Source organism: Malus sylvestris, chromosome 8 (genome assembly GCF_916048215.2).
Source record: "Malus sylvestris chromosome 8, drMalSylv7.2, whole genome shotgun sequence".
Lineage (NCBI taxonomy): Eukaryota > Viridiplantae > Streptophyta > Magnoliopsida > Rosales > Rosaceae > Malus > Malus sylvestris.
In genome coordinates, this window is record NC_062267.1 from 28,362,454 (window position 1) to 28,383,284 (window position 20,831).

At 36.7% G+C, this 20,831-nt stretch overlaps 4 protein-coding genes across 6 annotated transcripts; 3 read left to right on the top strand and 1 right to left on the bottom strand.

Annotated features, from left to right (window-relative positions):
• Positions 1–324: 324 nt before the first annotated feature.
• On the top strand, positions 325–1,788 carry LOC126632996 (peroxidase N1-like). Its single transcript, XM_050303542.1, has 2 exons — positions 325–889; positions 1,009–1,788. The coding sequence occupies exons 1-2, from the start codon at positions 479–481 to the stop codon at positions 1,591–1,593; spliced, it is 996 nt and encodes a 331-aa protein (XP_050159499.1). The 5' UTR covers positions 325–478; the 3' UTR covers positions 1,594–1,788.
• Positions 1,789–8,047: 6,259 nt separating this feature from the next.
• Positions 8,048–12,910, top strand: LOC126632999 (peroxidase N1-like). 2 transcript variants are annotated; one of them, XM_050303547.1, is made up of 3 exons: positions 8,048–8,458; positions 8,569–8,780; positions 12,547–12,910. In XM_050303547.1, exons 1-3 carry the CDS (start codon positions 8,048–8,050, stop codon positions 12,908–12,910), a joined length of 987 nt encoding a protein of 328 aa, XP_050159504.1. The 2 variants fall into 2 exon arrangements, with proteins under 2 accessions (XP_050159504.1, XP_050159503.1); XM_050303546.1 differs by having other exon boundaries at positions 8,569–8,779; positions 12,540–12,910.
• LOC126633000 (uncharacterized) lies at positions 8,894–11,881 on the bottom strand. Of its 2 annotated transcripts, XM_050303549.1 has the most exons (3): positions 11,720–11,878; positions 10,087–10,770; positions 8,894–8,972 (listed from the first exon to the last, which is right to left on the bottom strand). In XM_050303549.1, the coding sequence occupies exons 2-3, from the start codon at positions 10,745–10,747 to the stop codon at positions 8,959–8,961; spliced, it is 675 nt and encodes a 224-aa protein (XP_050159506.1). In that variant the 5' UTR covers positions 10,748–10,770; positions 11,720–11,878; the 3' UTR covers positions 8,894–8,958. The 2 variants fall into 2 exon arrangements, with proteins under 2 accessions (XP_050159506.1, XP_050159505.1); XM_050303548.1 differs by lacking the exon at positions 8,894–8,972 and having other exon boundaries at positions 9,020–10,770; positions 11,720–11,881.
• A 5,949-nt stretch (positions 12,911–18,859) lies between the features above and the next one.
• LOC126632998 (peroxidase N1-like) lies at positions 18,860–20,365 on the top strand. Its single transcript, XM_050303545.1, has 2 exons — positions 18,860–19,398; positions 19,520–20,365. Exons 1-2 carry the CDS (start codon positions 19,000–19,002, stop codon positions 20,102–20,104), a joined length of 984 nt encoding a protein of 327 aa, XP_050159502.1. The 5' UTR covers positions 18,860–18,999; the 3' UTR covers positions 20,105–20,365.
• The last annotated feature ends 466 nt before the right edge of the window (positions 20,366–20,831 follow it).

Here is a 20,831-nt window from a genome sequence, read left to right on the forward strand (position 1 = left end):
TCTCTCTATTTCTCTAGTGGACTATAGGGCTTGCTGGAGAAGAAATTTCGTTCGATTTTTCCTTATTATATCCCACTGCGTCAAAATGAAACAGCACCCACCACGCATTGACGGGTATGGGCGTTACAAGTGAGGAAAGAGTAAACCAAAACTTATTACCGCCAAGTCCGAGCAAGTTCTAGCCCGACTTTGTTTACCCTCACATATATACGAAATACGATACATGCATATAAAAAATAATTCATTCAATTTCTACGCGTTTAATTATTTGACCACCTCCTATAAATACTTGAGGCTTCATCTCCTAAACACAACCAGCAGATTACAATACTCGCCGAGCCAAAAGCACTTTGTTTCACAGCAGATATCATCTTCGTGCGAGCCAGCTACTCGCAAAACCAAAGCTATAAGCTGCGTCTAGCTTGCAGTATATATATATATATACCCACACACATCATTTACCAAAATTTACCACAAGATGAGCCCCTCCAAAATGTTCTTGATGTACTTTCTACAGGTACTTGTTCGTTTGGCTACCACCTTGGTGATGGTGCAAGGCCAGGGCCAACTTACACGAGTTGGATTCTACTCGCGTACATGTCCAGCAGCAGAGTCTATTGTCAAACAAACAGTTCAAACTCATTTCAACTCCAACCCTTCCGTTGCTCCTGGCTTGTTAAGGATGCACTTCCATGACTGCTTTGTCCAAGGTTGTGATGCTTCTGTCCTTCTTGACGGCCCTAATACTGAGAAAACCGCTGGGCCTAACCTCGGTTTAAGAGGTTGGGAAGTCATTGACGATGCAAAGACCAAGCTCGAAGCTGCATGCCCAGGAGTTGTTTCTTGTGCAGATATTCTCGCCCTCGCTGCCCGTGATTCCGTGGTTCTCGTAAGTATTAATTATTTATTTGATTGTTGCTCTTGTGCTTGTTAATTTTGAGTGATATATCGGTAAAAACAACCATATATTCATACTCTCCTCTAATGTACATAATTTGCTTATTGCAGACCAAAGGATTCACTTGGAATGTGCCTACCGGAAGAAAAGATGGACGAGTTTCGCTGGCCACCGAGACTAGTAATTTGCCTGGTTTTAGAGATTCGATTGATGTACAAAAGCGCAAGTTCCAAGATTTGGGTCTCAACACTCAAGATCTTGTCACGCTTGTTGGTGCACACACCATTGGCACCTCAGCTTGCCTGTTCTTCAGGTACAGACTGTACAACTTCACCACCACCGGAAATGGCGCTGATGAAACAATCAACCCTTTATTCATTGCCCAATTACGATCAATTTGCCCTGAAAATGGTGACACGGCCAGGCGTGTTGATTTAGACACGGGCAGCGCAAGTCGATTCGATGCAACTTTCTTCACAAATTTGAAGAATGGTCGCGGAATACTTGAGTCGGATCAGAAGTTATGGACCGACGTCACGACTAAGAGTTTTGTCCAACGATTTTTGGGCGTGAGAGGCTTACAAGCATTGAATTTCAACATCGAGTTCGGAAAGTCGATGGTGAAAATGAGTAACATCGGTGTAAAATCTGCCACAAATGGTGAAATCCGCCGCATTTGTTCTGCAGTCAACTAACGAAGTTAATGACCAAGATTGTTGGATATTTCTACTAATTAATTAATTAGTTTTATTGTTTTGTTGGCCAATCAAGCCATGTTGTATTACTTTCTTTTCGTTTCTCGTGTGTCTTCAAAGAGAAAGATACTTTGAGCTCATTCTTTGGTTTCTGTAAGCTGTTAAATGTTAAATATATCTTTCTTTTACCTGAAAGTTTTATATTTAGAGTACTTTTTTTAATTTTTCTTGCATACTACTGTTTTTGTATGACTGGATAATGTGTATATGCTAGAGAGTCTAACCTATAAGGAGATTAACAACTTTTTTTATAGGAAAATACTTAAGAAAACAAGACCTCGAAAAAGTTTTCAGTTTTCATTACCAATTTGAAGAAATGGTGATTATTGATAGGATTCCTCATGAGGGATGAACAAAGAAAGGAGGAGTAACGAATTGCGGGACAATCTTGTATTACGTTAAGAGTACTTCTTTTTAACTATGGCTCCTGTACTCTTCACGTTATTTAGTCTCACTTTGCCCCATATACTCTTCTCTTGTGGCCCACTTTACTCTATCTTATCAACGAGATTAGAGAAGCTTCAGCTTCGCCAATGTGGCAGAGGCTATTTGATCTTTTGAACAATGAATATGGTGATAAGTTAAAAGAAACTGTAAGTTACATTCTACTCAGGTGGTAGCAAAACATATTCCAATATTGGAAATTCTTTGCCGTTATCACACCTCTTATTAATTAGTAAGTATGAGATGTTAATTTCAATTAATTTGAATATTGATTGTTTAGTTATGTATGAATTTATTGTCTACAAAATTATTCTTTTAAAATGAGGAGGATTTTCTTATTAAATTCTCATAGGGCCCTGAAAATGTCGAAAACGGCCCTGATTTCATTGACACTTAAGATTTTAGTATCATTTGACGGCGATTAAAGAAAGAATTGGTTGAAAACGTCTACGTTTCGGAAAAAGCCAATGATACGCGGTAAAGTCCACCAATACACAACAGTAAATAACATTCATACACACACATGGTTGGCAAGTAGTAGGAGTAGAAAATTCAGAAGTGGAAGGGCTCCATGTTTAACCAAAACTTATAAGTTATAACAAGAAAAGGAAACAGCACCATGCATGTATTCACGGGTACGGGCGTTACAAGTGAGGAAAAAGTAAACCAAAACTTAGTCTATATACGTACTGCCAACTGCTAAGATAAGTATATAGATATATAGAGTCTTAGGGAGTTGATCTTTCCTCTTCTAGTCTTCTGGTTGGCCTCATTTTTTGTGGCCGACTTTCTTTACCCTCATATACATTTTCATGATAGTTTTAAATTACTTTCAGTGAGGAATTTTATCCAGAAAATCAGGGACGGAGCATATATACAAGGGACGGGGGTCGCCATGGCCCTTGCATTTTCCTGAAAAACCCTAATAACAAATTAGAGAAACCATTAGAACTGAAGAAATACTAAGAGATATTCACCAAAGAATGAGGCCCAGTAATTAACATTTATATAATTTTATTTATTTAAAAAAAAAAACTAGAATACTAGAAAGTTACTAACAAAAGAGGGTTAATTACTCACATTATATATATATATATATATATATATATATATATATATATATATATATATATATATATATACACTAAAACTCGTAAGGGCTGGGTACTGTGGATGACCAGTGGGTGGACGGTTTTGCCCCTGGCTTTTTCCTCCTGCTGCTCTTCTTTTCGGTTTTTGGGGTGCGAAAATCCCTGTTTTGTCCATGCTGGACGCGTGTTGGTAAGGGAATGATGCTGAATTTACGCGTGTTAGTCATCTGGGAAAGGAAGAAAGGTGGAAAAGCAGAGCTCTTTCATTTGCTTCCACAGATTTCTCGAGCTCTCTTTTAAGCCCGGAACCCTAGCCTCCGCAAGCGAATCAGGTTCGTCTCTCGCTCTCTCTCTCTCACATATATTTTTTTTTCAATTCGGGACCGAATTTTAATCATCGTTGGAGCTCCTGCTTCCACTTCTTTTCCGTATTTCTTTTCCTTTCGTCTCTCTCTCTCTCTCTCTCTCTCTCTCTCTCTCTCTCTCTCTCTCTCTCTCCGTCACGATTCTCACCTTCTTCAAATTTTCAATTTAATTCGAAGAAAATGTTACCCAAAAAAGCTAGGGTTTCCTAGTGAGTCTTATCTCAACAGTATACTTTGTTTGAATGTTTGATTTGAGTTGTTTGAATGTTTTATTTTACTTGAACTAGAGTCTCTGTGTTTCCCTTTGCTGATCGTTGTTTCTTTCGAGCTTTCAGTTTTTGGTGCCTGGTGGATTCCGGCTAGCTCCGCAGCGGTTAAACCATAGAAATCATCATTCATCGGGTCTTTATTTCGATTCCTCGGTGTGCTGGTCAAAATACCAAACTTTCCAGGTTCGAAACCAAAAAGCATGTTTGCAAATGGATTTCCTCGCTTTTACAGATTAGTTTTGTGTTTGATGCATGTTCATGTTTGCAGAAGGAGAAATTGCTTAAGTGCTTTGGTGAAGAGAAAAAGATATTGCTTAAATTAACGAAGTCTAAGTTGTGCATGTAGCTCTTTCGCAATATCAAAGAGAGCCTTGTAGCAACTATGACTTACTACTCAAACTCGAATTTTTGAATGCCAACTGTTGTTTAGAGTTAATGAAGGTGGTGAGCTTTTGTGTATACGGAAAAGGAAGCTCAACGTTTGTTGGAGATAACTCACAGAGTGCTTCTTTGCTAATGATTGTATGATCATCAAAGGGTGGAGCGGTCATTTCCACATGGTGCCTTTACAGTTTTACTATAGTTCTATAACTTGCAAGGTTTAGTCGTTATGAGTGTTAATTGGTTGGATTTGTATTTGTATTCTTGACAAGTTTGTAACCATACAGTTGTGGTTTTTCGTTTAAAAAAGTTTAATTTGTTTCAAAAGAAAACTCCATATGGTAAATGAGTCATTTTAACCCGCTGCTGGTGTGGAAGCTAGACTTGTGGCCAGGGGGAGGTTGAAATGCTTATGTGAGTCTTCGCGGCCCCCGGAAGGGGTGGATAACCGTGACTTGCTACCAGTTGTCTCCCCTCCTTTAAAAAAAAAAAATAAAAAAAAAACTGTACTATATTTTAATCTAACTTGGTTGGCACCATAGAATGTGTTCACCTAATCCCTGGTAATAGGGGTGGGTTCAGTTCTTATTGGTTCGATTTTTTGCCGAAGGCGGAAATCGAACTGAAATTACTGTTTAGTTCGGTTTTATTTCAGTTTGGGTTTTTCCGGTTCGGTTCTGGTTTTTCACTTTTTTTTTAATTCTGAAATTGATCTGTGGGTGATTCTTCTTACATACTCAATTTAATTCATTTGGAACAACACTAGCAACAACCTGATTGTCCTCTTTCCTTTGTTTTTGCTGCGAAAAAAAATTATAGAAAAAAAAAATACAAAGATACAAATCAATTATTTTTACCTTCACAGCCAAAGCTGCAAGTTCACAACAAACCAACAAAAAAATATTGAAAGCTAAGACGAAAATGAAAAAAAAATTAACTAAAAAACTCCATACGAAGAATTCTTAACTAGTACAAAGAATAAAAAAGACCAGGCACAATAAATTTAATAAATAAAAACCAAATTTCACCTAATTAGAGGCCTTGGATGATGGAGGTGGAGGGCTGGCGTGCTCAATATTGCATGCAAAACTACCTGCAAATACATAACCAAAGCTGTGGAGAATTCCTTTTTGTCCAACCACTATCTTATTTCGACAAACCCATCACAAAATTTATTCAGAAAAAACTCACACCAATTCACAAACCTATCGCAAAATTCATTTAGAAACTTACAAAGATACAAATCTCAGAGAAATTTACAAAATTCATTCACATCATCACACATATCTTGGGTTCAAATTTCAAACAAAATATCTCTTACCCCTCTGAAAGTGGGACTCAGAAGAGTTGTTGTGACCGCCGGTGAGTATGGATTCTTGGCTGGCCCGGAAGAAAAGAGAGACATCAGAAGATGCAACAAAGGATTGAGGGGGGGGGGGAGGGGGAGAGAGAAAGACATGATTTGTCATGGATGAGGGAGAGAGAGTAAAGATCCTGATGGATTGAGGGGGGGGGGGGAGGGGAAGAGAGAAAGACATGATTTGTCATGGATGAGGGAGAGAGAGTAAAGATCCTGATGGGGAGAAAAAAAAAGAAAAAAGAAGAGGGAGGAGTGTCACATCCCGGGCCCATTCCACCATCGTAGCACGATATTGTCCACTTTGGGCTTACCATTCCCTCACGGTTTTGTTTTTGGGAACTCATGAGCAACTTCCCAGTGGGTCATCCATCTTGGGAGTGCTCTGGCCTCCTTCTCGCTTAACTTCGGAGTTCATACGGAACCCGAAGCCAGTGAGCTCCCAAAAGGCCTCGTGCTAGGTAAGGATGGGAATATACATTTAAGGATCACTCCCCTAGGCGATGTGGGATGTTACAATCCACCCCCCTTAGGGACCTGACATCCTCGTCAGCACACTTTCGACCAGGGATTGGCTCTGATACCATTTGTCACATCCCAGCCCGGGGCGGACCACTTCCTAGGCCCGCTCCACCACCGTAGCACGATATTGTCCGCTTTGGGCTTACCATTCCCTCACGGTTTTGTTTTTGGGAACTCACGAGCAACTTCCCAGTGGGTCATCCATGCTGGGAGTGCTCTGGCCTCCTTCTCGCTTAACTTCGGAGTTCCTAACCCGAAGCCAGTGAGCTCCCAAAATGCCTCGTGCTAGGTAGGGATGGGAATATACATTTAAGGATCACTCCCCTGGGCGATGTGGGATGTTACAAGGAGGGAGTGAATAATGAATATGGAGGACGGAGAAAGGAAAAAGAAAGAAAAAAGAAGATGGAAGATGGAGGACGGAGAGAAGTGGAGCGGCCGGGGTGAAAGAAAGAGCAAAGTGAGAGAAGATATGTTAGGGTTTAGTTGTTAAAAGACTTTTCTAATAATAAATGAGCTTAAAAGTTTGGGAATATTGGGCTTAGAATAGAAATTAGGTTTTGAAGATAATACCCAAACAGATTAAATAATAAATAAAATAAATAAATATTAATTTAATATAATTATTCGGTTTGGTTCGGTTTTCAAAAACCGAACCAAAGGATTTCGGTTTGGTTCAATTTTTTTAATTTGGTTCGGTTTTTTCGTTCGGTTCGGTTTTTTTTATTTTGGTTTGTTTTTTTTCGGTTTTCGATTTTTTGAACCCACCCCTACCTGGTAATCACTTCCTATCTCCATGCAGAGTGCTGATGACCCTCACTATGCAATACGTTTCCAGCATTTCATGGCGGTGATTAAATAAATGATTGGTTGAAAACGGCTACGGTTGGCAATTAGCCAAAGATACGCGGTAAAGAACACCACCAATAAAACAATAGGGTATATATTTATATGTGGTTGACAATGTAGGTATAGAAAATTCAGAAGTGGAACCGTGGAAGGGTTCCATGTTTGAACAAAAACAAGAAAAGTGAGGTAGGACAGAAATTAGGTTATTATATATGCAATAAAATTAAAAGAAGAAAGCAATAAATAATTAAGAAAAGTGATTGAAGAATTAGCAATTCACGTGTTAAAAAGTTATTTGTTGCCGTCATATTCCGGAAGCGGATGTTTGGTACTTTTCGTACTGCTAAGATTGACACAGCTTTTAGTTTGCCATGTCTGTTTTGGATTTGTATAATATATGGATTCCAAGAAAATGATGAGATCTACAAGACTTGTTATTACACAATGAGTTTAGATAGAATTTGAGCGAATTAGGTGGTATATTATATTTAATTCGGAATTTAATATTGTAGGGTGTTTTTATATTTTGTTATTTGATTATTTCCTTTCCTATTTAGATACCTAGGTTTTCTAGGATTAAGAACATTATAAATAGATCATCTTGATCTCAGATTTGTAATATTTTAGTCTATTATCCAATAAACATGAACTTCCTCTCTATTTTTCTAATGCACTTTAGGACGTTCTAGTGAAAACATTTCGTTTGATTTGCTTATTATATTTCTCTGCGTCAAAAAGGAACAGCACCCACCATGCATTCATGGGTATGGGCGTTACAAGTGAGGAAAGAGTAAACCAAAACTTATTACTGCCGAGTGCGAGCAAGTTGTAACCCGACTTTGTTTGCCCTTACATATATACTATACATGCATATAATAATATAATTCATTCAACTTCTACGCGTTTAATTATTTGACCACCTCCTCTAAATACTTGAGGCTTCTTTCACTCTTAAACACAACCAGCCGATTACAATACTCACAGAGCTAAAAGAACTTTGTTTCACAGCAGATATCATCTTCGTGCTAGCTAGCTACTTGCAAAACCAAAGCTATAAGCTGCGTCTAGCTTGCATATAAATATACGCATCCTTTAAGCACCAAAATCTACCACAAGATGAGCTCCTCCAGAATGTTATTAATGTACTTTCTACAGCTACTAGTTGGTTTGGCTACCACCTTGGTGATGGTGCAAGGCCAGGGCCAACTTGCGCGCCTTGGATTCTATTCGCGTACATGTCCAGCAGCTGAGTCTATTGTCAAACAAACAGTTCAAACTCATTTCAACTCCAACCCTTCCGTTGCACCTGGCTTGTTAAGGATGCACTTCCATGACTGCTTTGTCCAAGATTGTGATGCTTCTGTCCTTCTTGACGGCCCTAATACTGAGAAAACCGCTGGGCCTAACCTCGGTTTAAGAGGTTGGGAAGTCATTGATGATGCAAAGACCAAGCTCGAAGCTGCATGCCCCGGAGTTGTTTCTTGTGCAGATATTCTCGCCCTCGCTGCCCGTGATTCCGTGGTTCTCGTAAGTATTCATTATTTATTTGATTGTTTCTCTTGTGCTTGTTAATTTTGAGTTGATATATCGGTAATGTGCCTACTCTCCTCTAATGTACATAATTTTGCTTATTGCAGACCAAAGGATTCACTTGGAATGTGCCTACTGGAAGAAAAGATGGACGAGTTTCGCTGGCCACCGAGACTAGTAATTTGCCTGGCTTTAGAGATTCCATTGATGTACAAAAGCGCAAGTTCCAAGATTTGGGTCTCAACACTCAAGATCTTGTCACGCTAGTTGGTGCACACACCATTGGCACCTCAGCTTGCCTGTTCTTCAGGTACAGACTGTACTGTTAGAAAAAACATATACCAAAACATGTAATTATGAATCACAGTGATCAAAATACAAATCCTATTCATAAGCCTGTAGCACAGAGAAGAAACTTACCTGCAGTCGAACTTGAAGAAGCAGCCATTCCAGATTCTGCAACAAACAAACAGTGCACCTTCTCCTCTCTCCAGTAATCAGTTTGCTTTAACTAATAATAGGTCTTAGTTCAATGATTGAGCGTATAAACTGTGAGAGCAGAGGCCACTATATATACACAATATAATCCTTGCCAAATCCCATAAGGATTCCCCTATTAGAATCCTTATAGACAACCAACATAGTATTTCAGCATAACATGGATTACAAATCCATTCTCAATATGACTTCCTATCCAAACTTGAAACAAATAACTTAATCCACGAATTCATACTCATGCTCATATTCTAACATTCTCCCACTTGAGCAAGTATGAAAAGTAAATCAATTCTATCAAGTTTATAATAGGGTGATCACTAAGTCTTTTGAGTTTCATCATAAACAATCTACCCGTGCATTTCAAAACACAGGACCAAAAGCTGTCAATTACAACCATTATGTAAATGCTAACTTCAAATGACATATGTTCAATTTGCACTTATAACATTATGACCAAACTGATACAAGCAGACCTTAAAATTGTCTACTCCCAATATTTTTCAAAACCAATTAAGGTCAACACAGATAGAAAACTATCAAATGCAAATTTATTCCAATACGATGAATATCATAACTTAAATTCAAAACAATTGCTCGAGTACAATCACAAAGATTCTCAAAGCATCAAACTGAATCAAGTTTCAAAACAATTGCTCGGGTACAATCACAAAGATTCTCAAAGCATCAAACTAAATCAAGTCCTACCTATCAGATCAATTAATCACTAAGATTAATACTCTGAAGATAATAAACTAGCTAACAACTATACTAGCTAAAACTTTAAATTTAACTTTAGAGAAGAACATTACTGCCACACCAGCTCTTCGAACTTCACAGTAGCAGCACTTCTTAAACTTTATTTTGCAATTGTCCTTAATGCAGCAATTGCTCTTTGTAAAACAAAATAACAAACTACTCCCACTGATCAAAAGACTCTTCACAGACATTAACTATCTCTTTGCCATTAGCTATCAGGTAATCCTTAAACAGTTCACAATCCTTTCTTAGATGACCTCGAGTTTTGCAGAAAAAACACTTAAGCTTGGCAACATTTTTAATTTTTGGTTTAAGATTGTTAGCAAAAGTACCAATCTTATCATAAGGTTTTGAGCACTTGAAATTCTTACTTGAATTATTTCCAGCATTGTTGAATTTCTTCCCCTTTCCTCCTTGCACAAAATTCACAATCTCAACATCCTTGCCTCTTTCTTGATGTTGCCGAGTCTCCTCTTGAACACATTGTGTGATAAGCTCATCTATATCCCAACTCTTGTCTTTTGTGTTATAAGACACCTTCAGCTGAGAGTACTTGCTAGGGAGAGCCTGGAGGATCATGAATACCAGTTGCTTTTCACCAATATTGACATCCAATGTATTCAACTTTTTAGCAGCATCGATCATTTTCATGATGTGATCTCTTATAGAACCAGTACCTTCAATCTTGTATGTGGTGAGCATTGCCATGTATTGACTAATTTCTACCTTTTGAGACTCCTTGAACTTTTTCTCAATTGCATTCAAATAGTCAACTGCCAATTCATGCTTCTTTATTCCACCTCGAACAGTATCGGTCATGGCACTTTCAAGGATAGAAAGTGCCACTTTGTTGGCTCTGACCCATCTCTCTGCATCTGCTTTCTCAGCCCGTGTACATTGATCAGTCAAAATTGGTTTGGGAGTATCCAATGCAACATCAAAATCATTAAGTGTCAACAACAGTCCAATCTCTCGTCTCCACTTCTTGTAGTTGCTTCCCCTAGTGAGAATGGAAATATTGGCTAAGTTCATAGTCCTTAATGATATTGCAGATCCTGCAGTCGTTATGAAATCACAAGTGTGAACTTATTAGTTCCTGATTCCATTTCTGCATCCTTTTGCACATCATGACCATGATCACAAACTCATATATATAGTCTTAACAATGATTTGTTGATAAGCATAAATAGAATAAATGATATAACAAGAACTTAGTCAACACGCTGCAGAAATCATGTATCCTCAGGCACCGGAAAATTAATGGTGTCTCATACAAAATTTATATGACAAACAGTTTCAAAAGTTATCAAGGTTTAATCATAATGCAAAATTTGTATTCAAAGCTGATATCTTTATCTGTTTCTTACTACAGCATATTAATTCAAACTGATGTCCTACATTTATAGATTCCCACATGCAGCATAATATAAATTGTTATCATACCAGATTCAAACCAGATTCACATATTATGCAGAAGCCAAACAGATTCATATGCGCTAAAACATACACAGGCATTGAAAAAATTAAAAGCAATCATACCTTTTAATCACTGATTTCAAATTCACCAATGGAACAGTGGAAGTGATTTAGAATTTGAAAACATAAGCTTTTAGCGCTTAAAGGAAAAACCCAGATTTTAATTTGTGCATACATATATTTAGTAAGGTAATCTAAAATTTTCGAACATACCTCCTGTAGATTCAGTGGAGAAATATGCAACAATAGACAACCAATAGATGTCTCATGTATAATGATGTAATATCAAAATAAAACGATCATCAGAATCAGAAGATCATGACTTTGCAAGATATTGAAAAATTATAGCCTTATATGTAATTTGTCATCCATTGCTTAAGAATTCCTAACTGGCAGTTTTAATTAGTTTGGATTTTTCTTTAATTTCGATATCGGTATTTCAAAACTCAAACAGAAAACCTCGATTCAAACTGTGCATCAAAATAGGTATGCCAATACTGATAAATCAACATAAATCATCAAACATACCTCCTGCAAATGAGTTTCAATTTGAAATAGCGCAACGGAGATAATCATCCAACTTGAAAATACTAGTTTAGAGATTCACGGGAGAAAAACCCAGAACAAAACTAGATGAATGCTTTGTGTAATCCAAAAACCCCAAACTGGGGAGAGAACCCCAACCTTTAGTTTTGCAGGAATTCCAACGGAAAAGGTCTTTTGGAAAATTTAAATGGTAATATTTTAAAAACCCGTTTTGTTGTTATCTGTATAGTTGCAAACCTCAGAATCCGAGTTCGATTTCTCATGTTTGCAAAATAAGGGTTTTTATTTTATTTTATTTTATTTTCAATAACTTACGAACCAATCGATTTCAAGACTGAATTCATAAACATGTAATCCAGGCTCTGATACCACATGTTAGAATAAACATATACCAAAACATGTAATTATGAATCACAGTGATCAAAATACAAATCCTATTCATAAGCCTGTAGCACAGAGAAGAAGCTTACCTGCAGTCGAACTTGAAGAAGCAGCCATTCCATATTATGCAACAAACAAACAGTGCACCTTCTCCTCTCTCCAGTAATCAGTTTGCTCTAACTAATAATAGGTCTTAGTTCAATGATTGAGCGTATAAACTGTGAGAGCAGAGGCCACTATATATACACAATATAATCCTTGCCAAATCCCATAAGGATTCCCCTATTAGAATCCTTATACACAACCAACATAGTGTTTCAGCATAACATGGATTACAAATCCATTCTCAATAAGACTTCCTATCCAAACTTGAAACAAATAACTTAATCCACGAATTCATACTCATGCTCATATTCTAACATGTACAACTTCACCACCACCGGAAATGGCGCTGATGAAACAACCAATTTATTCCTTGCCCAATTACAATCAATTTGCCCTGAAAATGGTGACACGGCCAGGCGTGTTGATTTAGACACGGGCAGCGCAAGTAGATTTGATGCAAATTTCTTCACAAATTTGAAGAATGGTCGCGGAATACTTGAGTCGGATCAGAAGTTATGGACCGACGCCACCACTAAAAGTTTTGTCCAACGATTTTTGGGCGTGAGAGGCTTGCAAGCATTGAATTTTAACGTCGAGTTCGGAAAGTCGATGGTGAAAATGAGTAACATCGGTGTAAAATCTGCCACAAATGGTGAAATCCGCCCCATTTGTTCTGCAGTCAACTAACGAAATTCGCCAGATTGTTCTAATTAATTAATTTGATTTATTATTTTGTTGGCACAATCAAGCCATGTTGTATTACTTTGTTTTCGTTTCTCATGTGTCTTCAATGAGAAAGATACTTTGATCTCATTCTTTGGTTTCTGTAAGCTGTTTAATATTGTTCTTTTAATTGAAAGTCATATAATTCAAAGTAGACCTATTTTCAGTTGTGACACCTAGTACTTTTCACCAAATCTTACTGTAACCCTAACACTTTATATTGATCCCCTTTACAATGTACTTTTCCTCCTTGTCCCACTTTATTCCTACACTATATTGTGTCACTTTAACACTTATACTATTTTCCAACGTCCCTCCTTAATTTATTTCGTTAAATAAGTTAAAAAGAGCCATTAATTGTACTACAGTGACATAAGCAATTCTGTCTTTTCAACTATGTTAGTAAGACCCATGTGTGCTTGGAAATGGGTCATTCTCAAACCAAAAGGTGATTTCTCTAAATTGAAAAATATAAAGAAGAGATCGATAATTAAGGGTACTTATTTCTAATTATGCCTCTTGTACTCTTCACTTAATCTGTCTCACTTTACCTCGGAACTGGATCTTCTCCTGAGCACAAGGAGCGGATCCTCCTGACCAACACATGTAGGCCGTTGAATTTTCATCCAACGACTATAATTATGATAACTGTAAAGGAACCCCCTATTTGTAGCCATTGAATTTTTATCCAACGATCCATGTGTGTTGGTTAGGAGGATCCGCTCCTTGTGCTCAAGAGAGGATCCAATTCCCTTTTACCTCATATACCCTTCTTTTGTGGCCCCACTTTACCCTATTCAGTCAATGAGATTAGGGAAGCGTTACCTTCGCGAATGTGGCAGAGGTTCTTTGATCTATTGAACAATGAATATGGGAATAAGTGAAAGAAATTGCAAGTTATATTCTACTCAGGAAGTGGCAAAACATATTCCAATATTGGAAATTCTTTGCAGATTCAGTCAATACAACTAATCACTCATATGAACAACAGACAAAAATGAATGTTCTTTTGTTACAACTGCATACTACTTCATATGCTCATACTTGCGGATGTTCTATGACGAGCTCGGAAATTTCTCGGCAACAAACAAAAAACCCCCCTGAAGGAACAAATTCAGATCCGATTATCCGAGTAAGGAAGAATGGTAACTATAAAATCCACCCCTCAAGCCTAGAACTCCACTTCCTGTAAACTGATCCTGCTGGACGCGTAATAGGAATCGCTCGGTCAGATATCTTGCCTTTCTATCAAGCGCCGCTGGTTGCCTCACCAGCCTTTTTCTTCTCCATTTTCTTCTTATTTCGCAATGCATTCTTGCTCAATGTCCTTCATTAAATTTGCATGAACAAGCATTTCATAATAATATGAAAATCCTTCATTAAGGAAAGAGGAAACAAGAAAATTACGTAAGTTCATTACGACAAAATTTAATAAAGGGGCATTTTGATATAGGCGCCTCGTTTTTTAATTTTTTAGACTAAACATATACTCCTTTTGAAAATTTGATCAAACATTTTCCTAAAATTTTGGTTATTAATTTCAGTTCCTGTTATCCCTATTATCCCTATATTTATGCATTTATTATCCATCTCCTGGGCATTTCGTTTTTTTTTCTTTTCCTATTATCCCTATATTTATGCATTTATTATCCATCTCTATGCATTTTTTTATTGTTTGTTATAATATTTACTTTTTTTGTGTGAATATAGTAGAATATTTATAAAAAAATTGTTAAATTTTATTATTTAGAAGACCCAACACATAGTAAAGATTTGTTTGATTATATAGCTACATCTAGTTACCTATAATATGGACACATTTAGTTTTATTGTGGATTTGATTTTTTGTATTTCTTGGTACATTTGGAATGTAAATGTACCAAAAGGGTTATCTGATAGAGACATTTGGTTTTGTGGTACATTTGAGATTTTTTGTTCATTTGGTCTTTTGGTACAATAGGAATCTAAACGTACCAACATGATTACCTGACAATGAGCATATTTGGTTTTATGGTACATTTGAAATTTTGGTACATTTGGTTTCTTTGTATATTTGAAATCTAAATGTACCAAAAAGGTTACATAGCAATGGGTACATTTGGTTTTATGGTACATTTGAATTTTTGGTACATTTGGTTTTATGGTACATTTGAATTTTTGGTACATTTGGTTTCTCGGTACATTTGAAATCTAAACGTACCAAAAGTCGATACTTTTGTTCTCAAATGTACCATAAGTTTTAAGTATATTTTTTATATATCTATACATAAAAAAAAAAATATGTATTGAAGACTTTTTATTGATACAATTTTAATAGAAAGAGTATTTTTTTTAAATACTGATAATAAGGAAATGAGGAATTAGTTAATTATTTTTTTTATTAAAAAAATATCATTTAATGCGCAGAAGGGGATTGAGGAAATTAAATTCCTATATTATAGGCAATTAGTTGCTAAGCTACCTTATGCCTCTATATAAATGCATTTAAATTAATGACATGGAAATTAAATAAATAAAAAATTATTGAGGTGGCAATTGATTGAAGCACCTTAATCAAATCTTTAAAAGAGATGAATGTTTAATCTAACAACTATAGAAAATATGTAAATCTTTAAAAGAGATGAATGTTTAATCTAACAACTATAGAAAATATGTAGGGCATTCTAATTTTCCCTTTAATAAAAGGCTTTACACACACGATTGTCAATATTTTACGTATTATGAACTCGCCCATGATCTGGATAGAACCAACTTAGAAAAATAGAAACCAATACAAGTCATGTATACCTGAGCCTGAACAGCAGGAGCAGCCTTAGCATGTGGGGGCCGATATGCAGCAGGTTTTTGTGCAGGCGGGTTGCTAGTGCTTGCTTTTGCAGAAGTTTGAGAATTTTTTGACCTTTCTTCCGGAAAAAAACTATCCAATTTTCTCCGTGAACCACAAAACATACAGGTAATAATTCAAATCCACAGTCAACTAAGTTTGAGAATTCTACACGAGAGCAATCCTGAAGTTTCGTATTGAGAATAAATCCCATATTAATAAGAGAATAGATATTACATATATTTGTAAGTAATTGAACTACTATTCATGTTACCAATTAATTTTATATAAGACACTTTCAGATTCTAGTATATTTTGACCGCGATTAAAGAAAGAATTGGCTGAAAACGTCTACGTCTGAGAAAAAGCCAAAGATAAACGGTAAAATACACCAACAAACAACAGTAAATAAATATACACACACACATGGTTGACAAAGTAGGAGTAGAAAATTCAGAAGTGGAAGGGTTCCATGTTTGACCAAAATTAAACAAGAAAAGGAAACTACACATGCATTCACGGGTACGAGCGTTACAAGCGAGGAAAGAGTAAAACCGAAACTTAGTACGTACTGCCAACTGCTAAGAAAAGTCTATAGATAGAGAGTTGATCTTTCCTCTTCTGGTTGACCCATTTTTTTTTGGCCGACATTCTTTATCCTCGCATACATTTTCACGGATAATTTTATAGACTTTCAGTGACGAATTTAATCCAGAAAATCAGGGGCGAAGCATACAAGGGACGGGGGTGGGCCATGGCCCCTGCATTTTCCTGAAAAAATTAACAAACTAGAGAAACCATTAGAACTGAAGAAATACTTAAGAGATGTTCACCTAAGAATGAGGCCCAGTAATTAACATCATATAATTTTGATGTTTCGAAAAAAACTAGAATACTAGAATGTTACTACAACAATAGAGTTACTCACATTATATATAGGCAGAAATATACTAGTGAAATATAATAAGATACAAATTAGTAGTTGTTTGCTTCTAAATTTGTCATGGGCCTTGCGTGTAGGTGGGGAATGAATCCGGATCCTTTTGGTGAGGATTTCGAAGATTCGTAAATCGTGTCCGTTTATCGTACATCGTACGGTCAGATATTATTTTAAATAGTTTTATTTTAAATTAAACACAAATAGTACTTGACAAAAACTGACCGCACGATGTACAATGAATGAACACGATTAACGGATCCCCCATGATCCTCACCAAAAGGATCCGGAGAGGATCCTATTGGGTGGGGAGTTTCCTTGAACAATAATTTGGTGATTGCGAGTGTGCTACTACTAGTTATCGCTAGTAGACGGGATTTGAGTGATGGAGATTGCACTTAATTTGACTTCTAACCAAAAGATTGTGTCATTAAGTGGAAATGACTCACTTTAAGTTCTTTCTTTGCCTTGTGTATTAAGGACTTTACGTATGTAGAGAATTATATCACAATATGCAAGTGGTGAAGAGAAAGAGAAACTGCTTAAGTGCTTTAGTGAAGAGAAAGAGAAATTGCTTAAATTAACAAAGTTAAGTTGTGCATGTATCTTTTTTGCTCTGTCAATGAGAGCCTTGTAGTTAGTACGCAAACTCGAAATTTGAATGGCATCTATTGTTTAGAGGTAATGGATGCGATAAGCTTTTGTGCATATGAAAAGAAAGCTTAGCGTTTGTTGGAGCCTTGGAGGTAACTCACAAAGTGCTTCTTTACTGATGATTGTATGATCAAAGGGTGGAGCGATCATTTCCACGTGATGCTTTTACTATAGTTCTACAACTTGCATGTTTAGTCATCATGAGTGTTAATTGGTTGGATTTGTCTCGTATCCTTAATAAGTTTGTAATTGCAAAGTTGTGGGTTTTTCTTTTCGCTTGTGCGACCTCTTGGTTACACTTGACATGTCTTCTCTATATATGTTCTTAAGTCAGTTTTAATAAAGTTTATTTGTTTCAAAAGAAAATTCCATATATGGTAAATGAGTCATTTCAATTGTATTATATTTTAATCTGACTTGGTTGGCACCATAGCATGTGTCCACCAAATCCTTGGTAATCATTTTCCTCTCTCCATGCAGAGTGCTGATGACCCTTTCTATGCAATGTTGTTTCTAGCATTTCATGGCAGCGATTAAAGAAATGATTGGCTGAAAACGACGACGGTTGGCAATTAGACAAAGATACGCGGTAAAGTAACCCACCAATTAGAAAATAGTGTATATATTTATATATGGTTGACAAAGTAGGCGTAGAAATTTCAGAAGCGGAACTGTGGTTCCTTGTTTGAACAAAAAACAATAAAAAAGTGATGTAGAACAGAAATTAGGTTGTTTTATATGTAATAAAATTAAAAGAATAAAGTAATAAGTAATCAAAAAAAGTAATTAGATAATTGGTAATTTACATGTTAATAAGTTATTTATTGTTATTATATCCCGAAAGTGGATGTTTTGAACTTTCATATTGTCCGGATTGACGCAACTTTAGTTTTACATGTCTGTTTTAGACCCATATAATATATGGATTCAAAGAAAACGATGAGATTTACCAAACGACTTATTACACAATAAGTTCAGATAGAATTTGGACGAATTAGGTCGTTTACAATATTAAATTCTGAATTTAATATCGTAGGATGTTTTTATATTTTATTATTTGTTCATTCCCTTTCCTATTTAGATACCTAGAGTTTCTATGGTTAAGAACAACATAAATAGGTCATTTTGTTCTTAGATTTGTAATTTTTTCGACTATTATTCAATAAACATAAGTTTTTTCTCTCTTTTCCTAGTGAATTCTAGGGCGTGTTAGCGAAAACATTTCATTGGATCCTTCTTATTATATTTGGCTGCGTCAAGAGGGAACAACACCCACCATGCATCCACGGGTGGGCGTTAGAAGTGAGGAAAGAGTAAACCAAAACTTATTACTTCCAAGCGCGAGCAAGTTGTAGGCCGACTTTGTTTACCCTCACATATATAAGATACATGCATATATAATATAATTCATCCAATTTCTACGCGTTTAATTATTTGACCACCTCCTATAAATACTTGAGGCTTTCATTCACTCCTAAACATAACCAGCAGATTACAATATTCACAGAGCCAAAAACTCTTTGTTATCATCTTCGTGCTAGCTAGCTACTCGCAAAACCAAAGCTATAAGCTGCATCTAGCTTGCAATATATACACACACACACACACGCATCCTTAAGCACCAAAATCTACCACAAGATGAGCTCCTTAATGTACTTTCTACAGCTACTTGTTGGTTTGGCTACCACCTTGGTGATGGTGCAAGGCCAGGGCCAACTTACGCGCGTTGGATTCTATTCGCGTACATGTCCGGCAGCTGAGTCTATTGTCAAACAAACAATTCAAACTCATTTCAACTCCAACCCTTCCGTTGCTCCTGGCTTGTTAAGGATGCACTTCCATGACTGCTTCGTCCAAGGTTGTGATGCTTCTATCCTTCTTGACGGCCCTAATACTGAGAAAACCGCTGGGCCTAACCTCGGTTTAAGAGGTTGGGAAGTCATTGACGATGCAAAGACCAAGCTCGAAGCTGCATGCCCAGGAGTTGTTTCTTGTGCAGATATTCTCGCCCTCGCTGCCCGTGATTCCGTGGTTCTCGTAAGTATTAATTATTTATTTGATTGTTGCTCTTGTGCTTGTCAATTTTGAGTTGGTATATCTGTAAAAACAACTATATATTCATACTCTCCTCTAACGTACATAATTTTACTTATTGCAGACCAAAGGATTCACTTGGAATGTGCCTACTGGAAGAAAAGATGGACGAGTTTCCTTGGCCACCGAGACTAGTAATTTGCCTGGCTTTAGAGATTCCATTGATGTACAAAAGGCCAAGTTCCAAGATTTGGGTCTCAACACTCAAGATCTTGTCACGCTCGTTGGTGCACACACCATTGGCACTTCAGCTTGCCAGTTCTTCAGATACAGGCTGTATAACTTCAACACGAGCACAAATGGCGCTGACGAAACCATCAACCCTAAATTCCTTGCTCAACTGCGATCAATTTGCCCTGAAAATGGTGACGTGGCCAGGCGTGTTGATTTAGACACGGGCAGCGCAAATAGATTCGATGCAACTTTCTTTACAAATTTGAAGAATGGTCGCGGAATACTTGAGTCGGATCAGAAGTTGTGGACCGATGCCACGACTAAAAGTTTTGTCCAACGATTTTTGGGCGTGAGAGGCTTACAAGCATTGAATTTCAACATCGAGTTCGGAAAGTCGATGGTGAAAATGAGTAACATCGGTGTAAAATCTGCCGCAAATGGTGAAATCCGCCGCATTTGTTCTGCAGTCAACTAACGAAATGACCCAGATTCTTTGATATTTCGACTAATTAATTATTTTTGTTATTTTGTTGGCACAATCAAGCCATGTTTGTATTACTTTCTTTTCTTTCCTCATGTGTCTTCAAAGCGAAAGATACTTTGATCTCATTCTTTTGTTTCTGTAAGCTGGTTAATATCATTCTTTTAAGGAACCTTAACGAAAAGTTTCTGGTACTGTTCACTTTAACGAAAAACCACATTTTTACACTAAAAAGTCAATTATGGTACTATTCACTTTACCTTTTATTTTGTCCTTATCATTAAAACTCAAAGTTTTCAAGTTATTTTCATTAGTTTTCCTTTCTTTTAATTCAAAGTCGTATATTTCATTTTATTCTGTCCCTCTTTACCCTGTTTTGTCAACGAAATTAGATAAGCGTTAGCTTCGCGAATGTGGCAGCGGCCGTTTGATCTTTTCAACAATGAATATGGGGATAAGTTAAAGAAGTTGTTAGTTATATTCTACTAGGGAGGTGGCAAAACATATTCCAATATTGGAAATTCTTTGCAGATTCGGTCAATACAAGTAATCAATCATACGAACAAGAGACAAAAATGAATGTTCTTTTGCAACAACTGCATATCCCTTCGTATTGTTACAGATTTGGTAAAACAGAACATGTCGTAAATATCACCTTTCTTCCATCTCCTACTTGCAGATGTTCTATGACGAGCTCGGAAATTTCTCGGCAACAAACAAA

Coding starts and splice junctions, on each gene's coding strand:
- LOC126632996 (XM_050303542.1), top strand. CDS start 479: ATGAGCCCCTCCAAAATGTTCTTGATGTACTTTCTACAGGTACTTGTT. Junction 890..1,008: donor CCCGTGATTCCGTGGTTCTC/GTAAGTATTAAT, acceptor TGCTTATTGCAG/ACCAAAGGATTCACTTGGAA.
- LOC126632999 (XM_050303546.1), top strand. CDS start 8,048: ATGAGCTCCTCCAGAATGTTATTAATGTACTTTCTACAGCTACTAGTT. Junction 8,459..8,568: donor CCCGTGATTCCGTGGTTCTC/GTAAGTATTCAT, acceptor TGCTTATTGCAG/ACCAAAGGATTCACTTGGAA. Junction 8,780..12,539: donor CCTGTTCTTCAGGTACAGAC/TGTACTGTTAGA, acceptor CATATTCTAACA/TGTACAACTTCACCACCACC.
- LOC126633000 (XM_050303548.1), bottom strand. CDS start 10,747: ATGAACTTAGCCAATATTTCCATTCTCACTAGGGGAAGCAACTACAAG.
- LOC126632998 (XM_050303545.1), top strand. CDS start 19,000: ATGAGCTCCTTAATGTACTTTCTACAGCTACTTGTTGGTTTGGCTACC. Junction 19,399..19,519: donor CCCGTGATTCCGTGGTTCTC/GTAAGTATTAAT, acceptor TACTTATTGCAG/ACCAAAGGATTCACTTGGAA.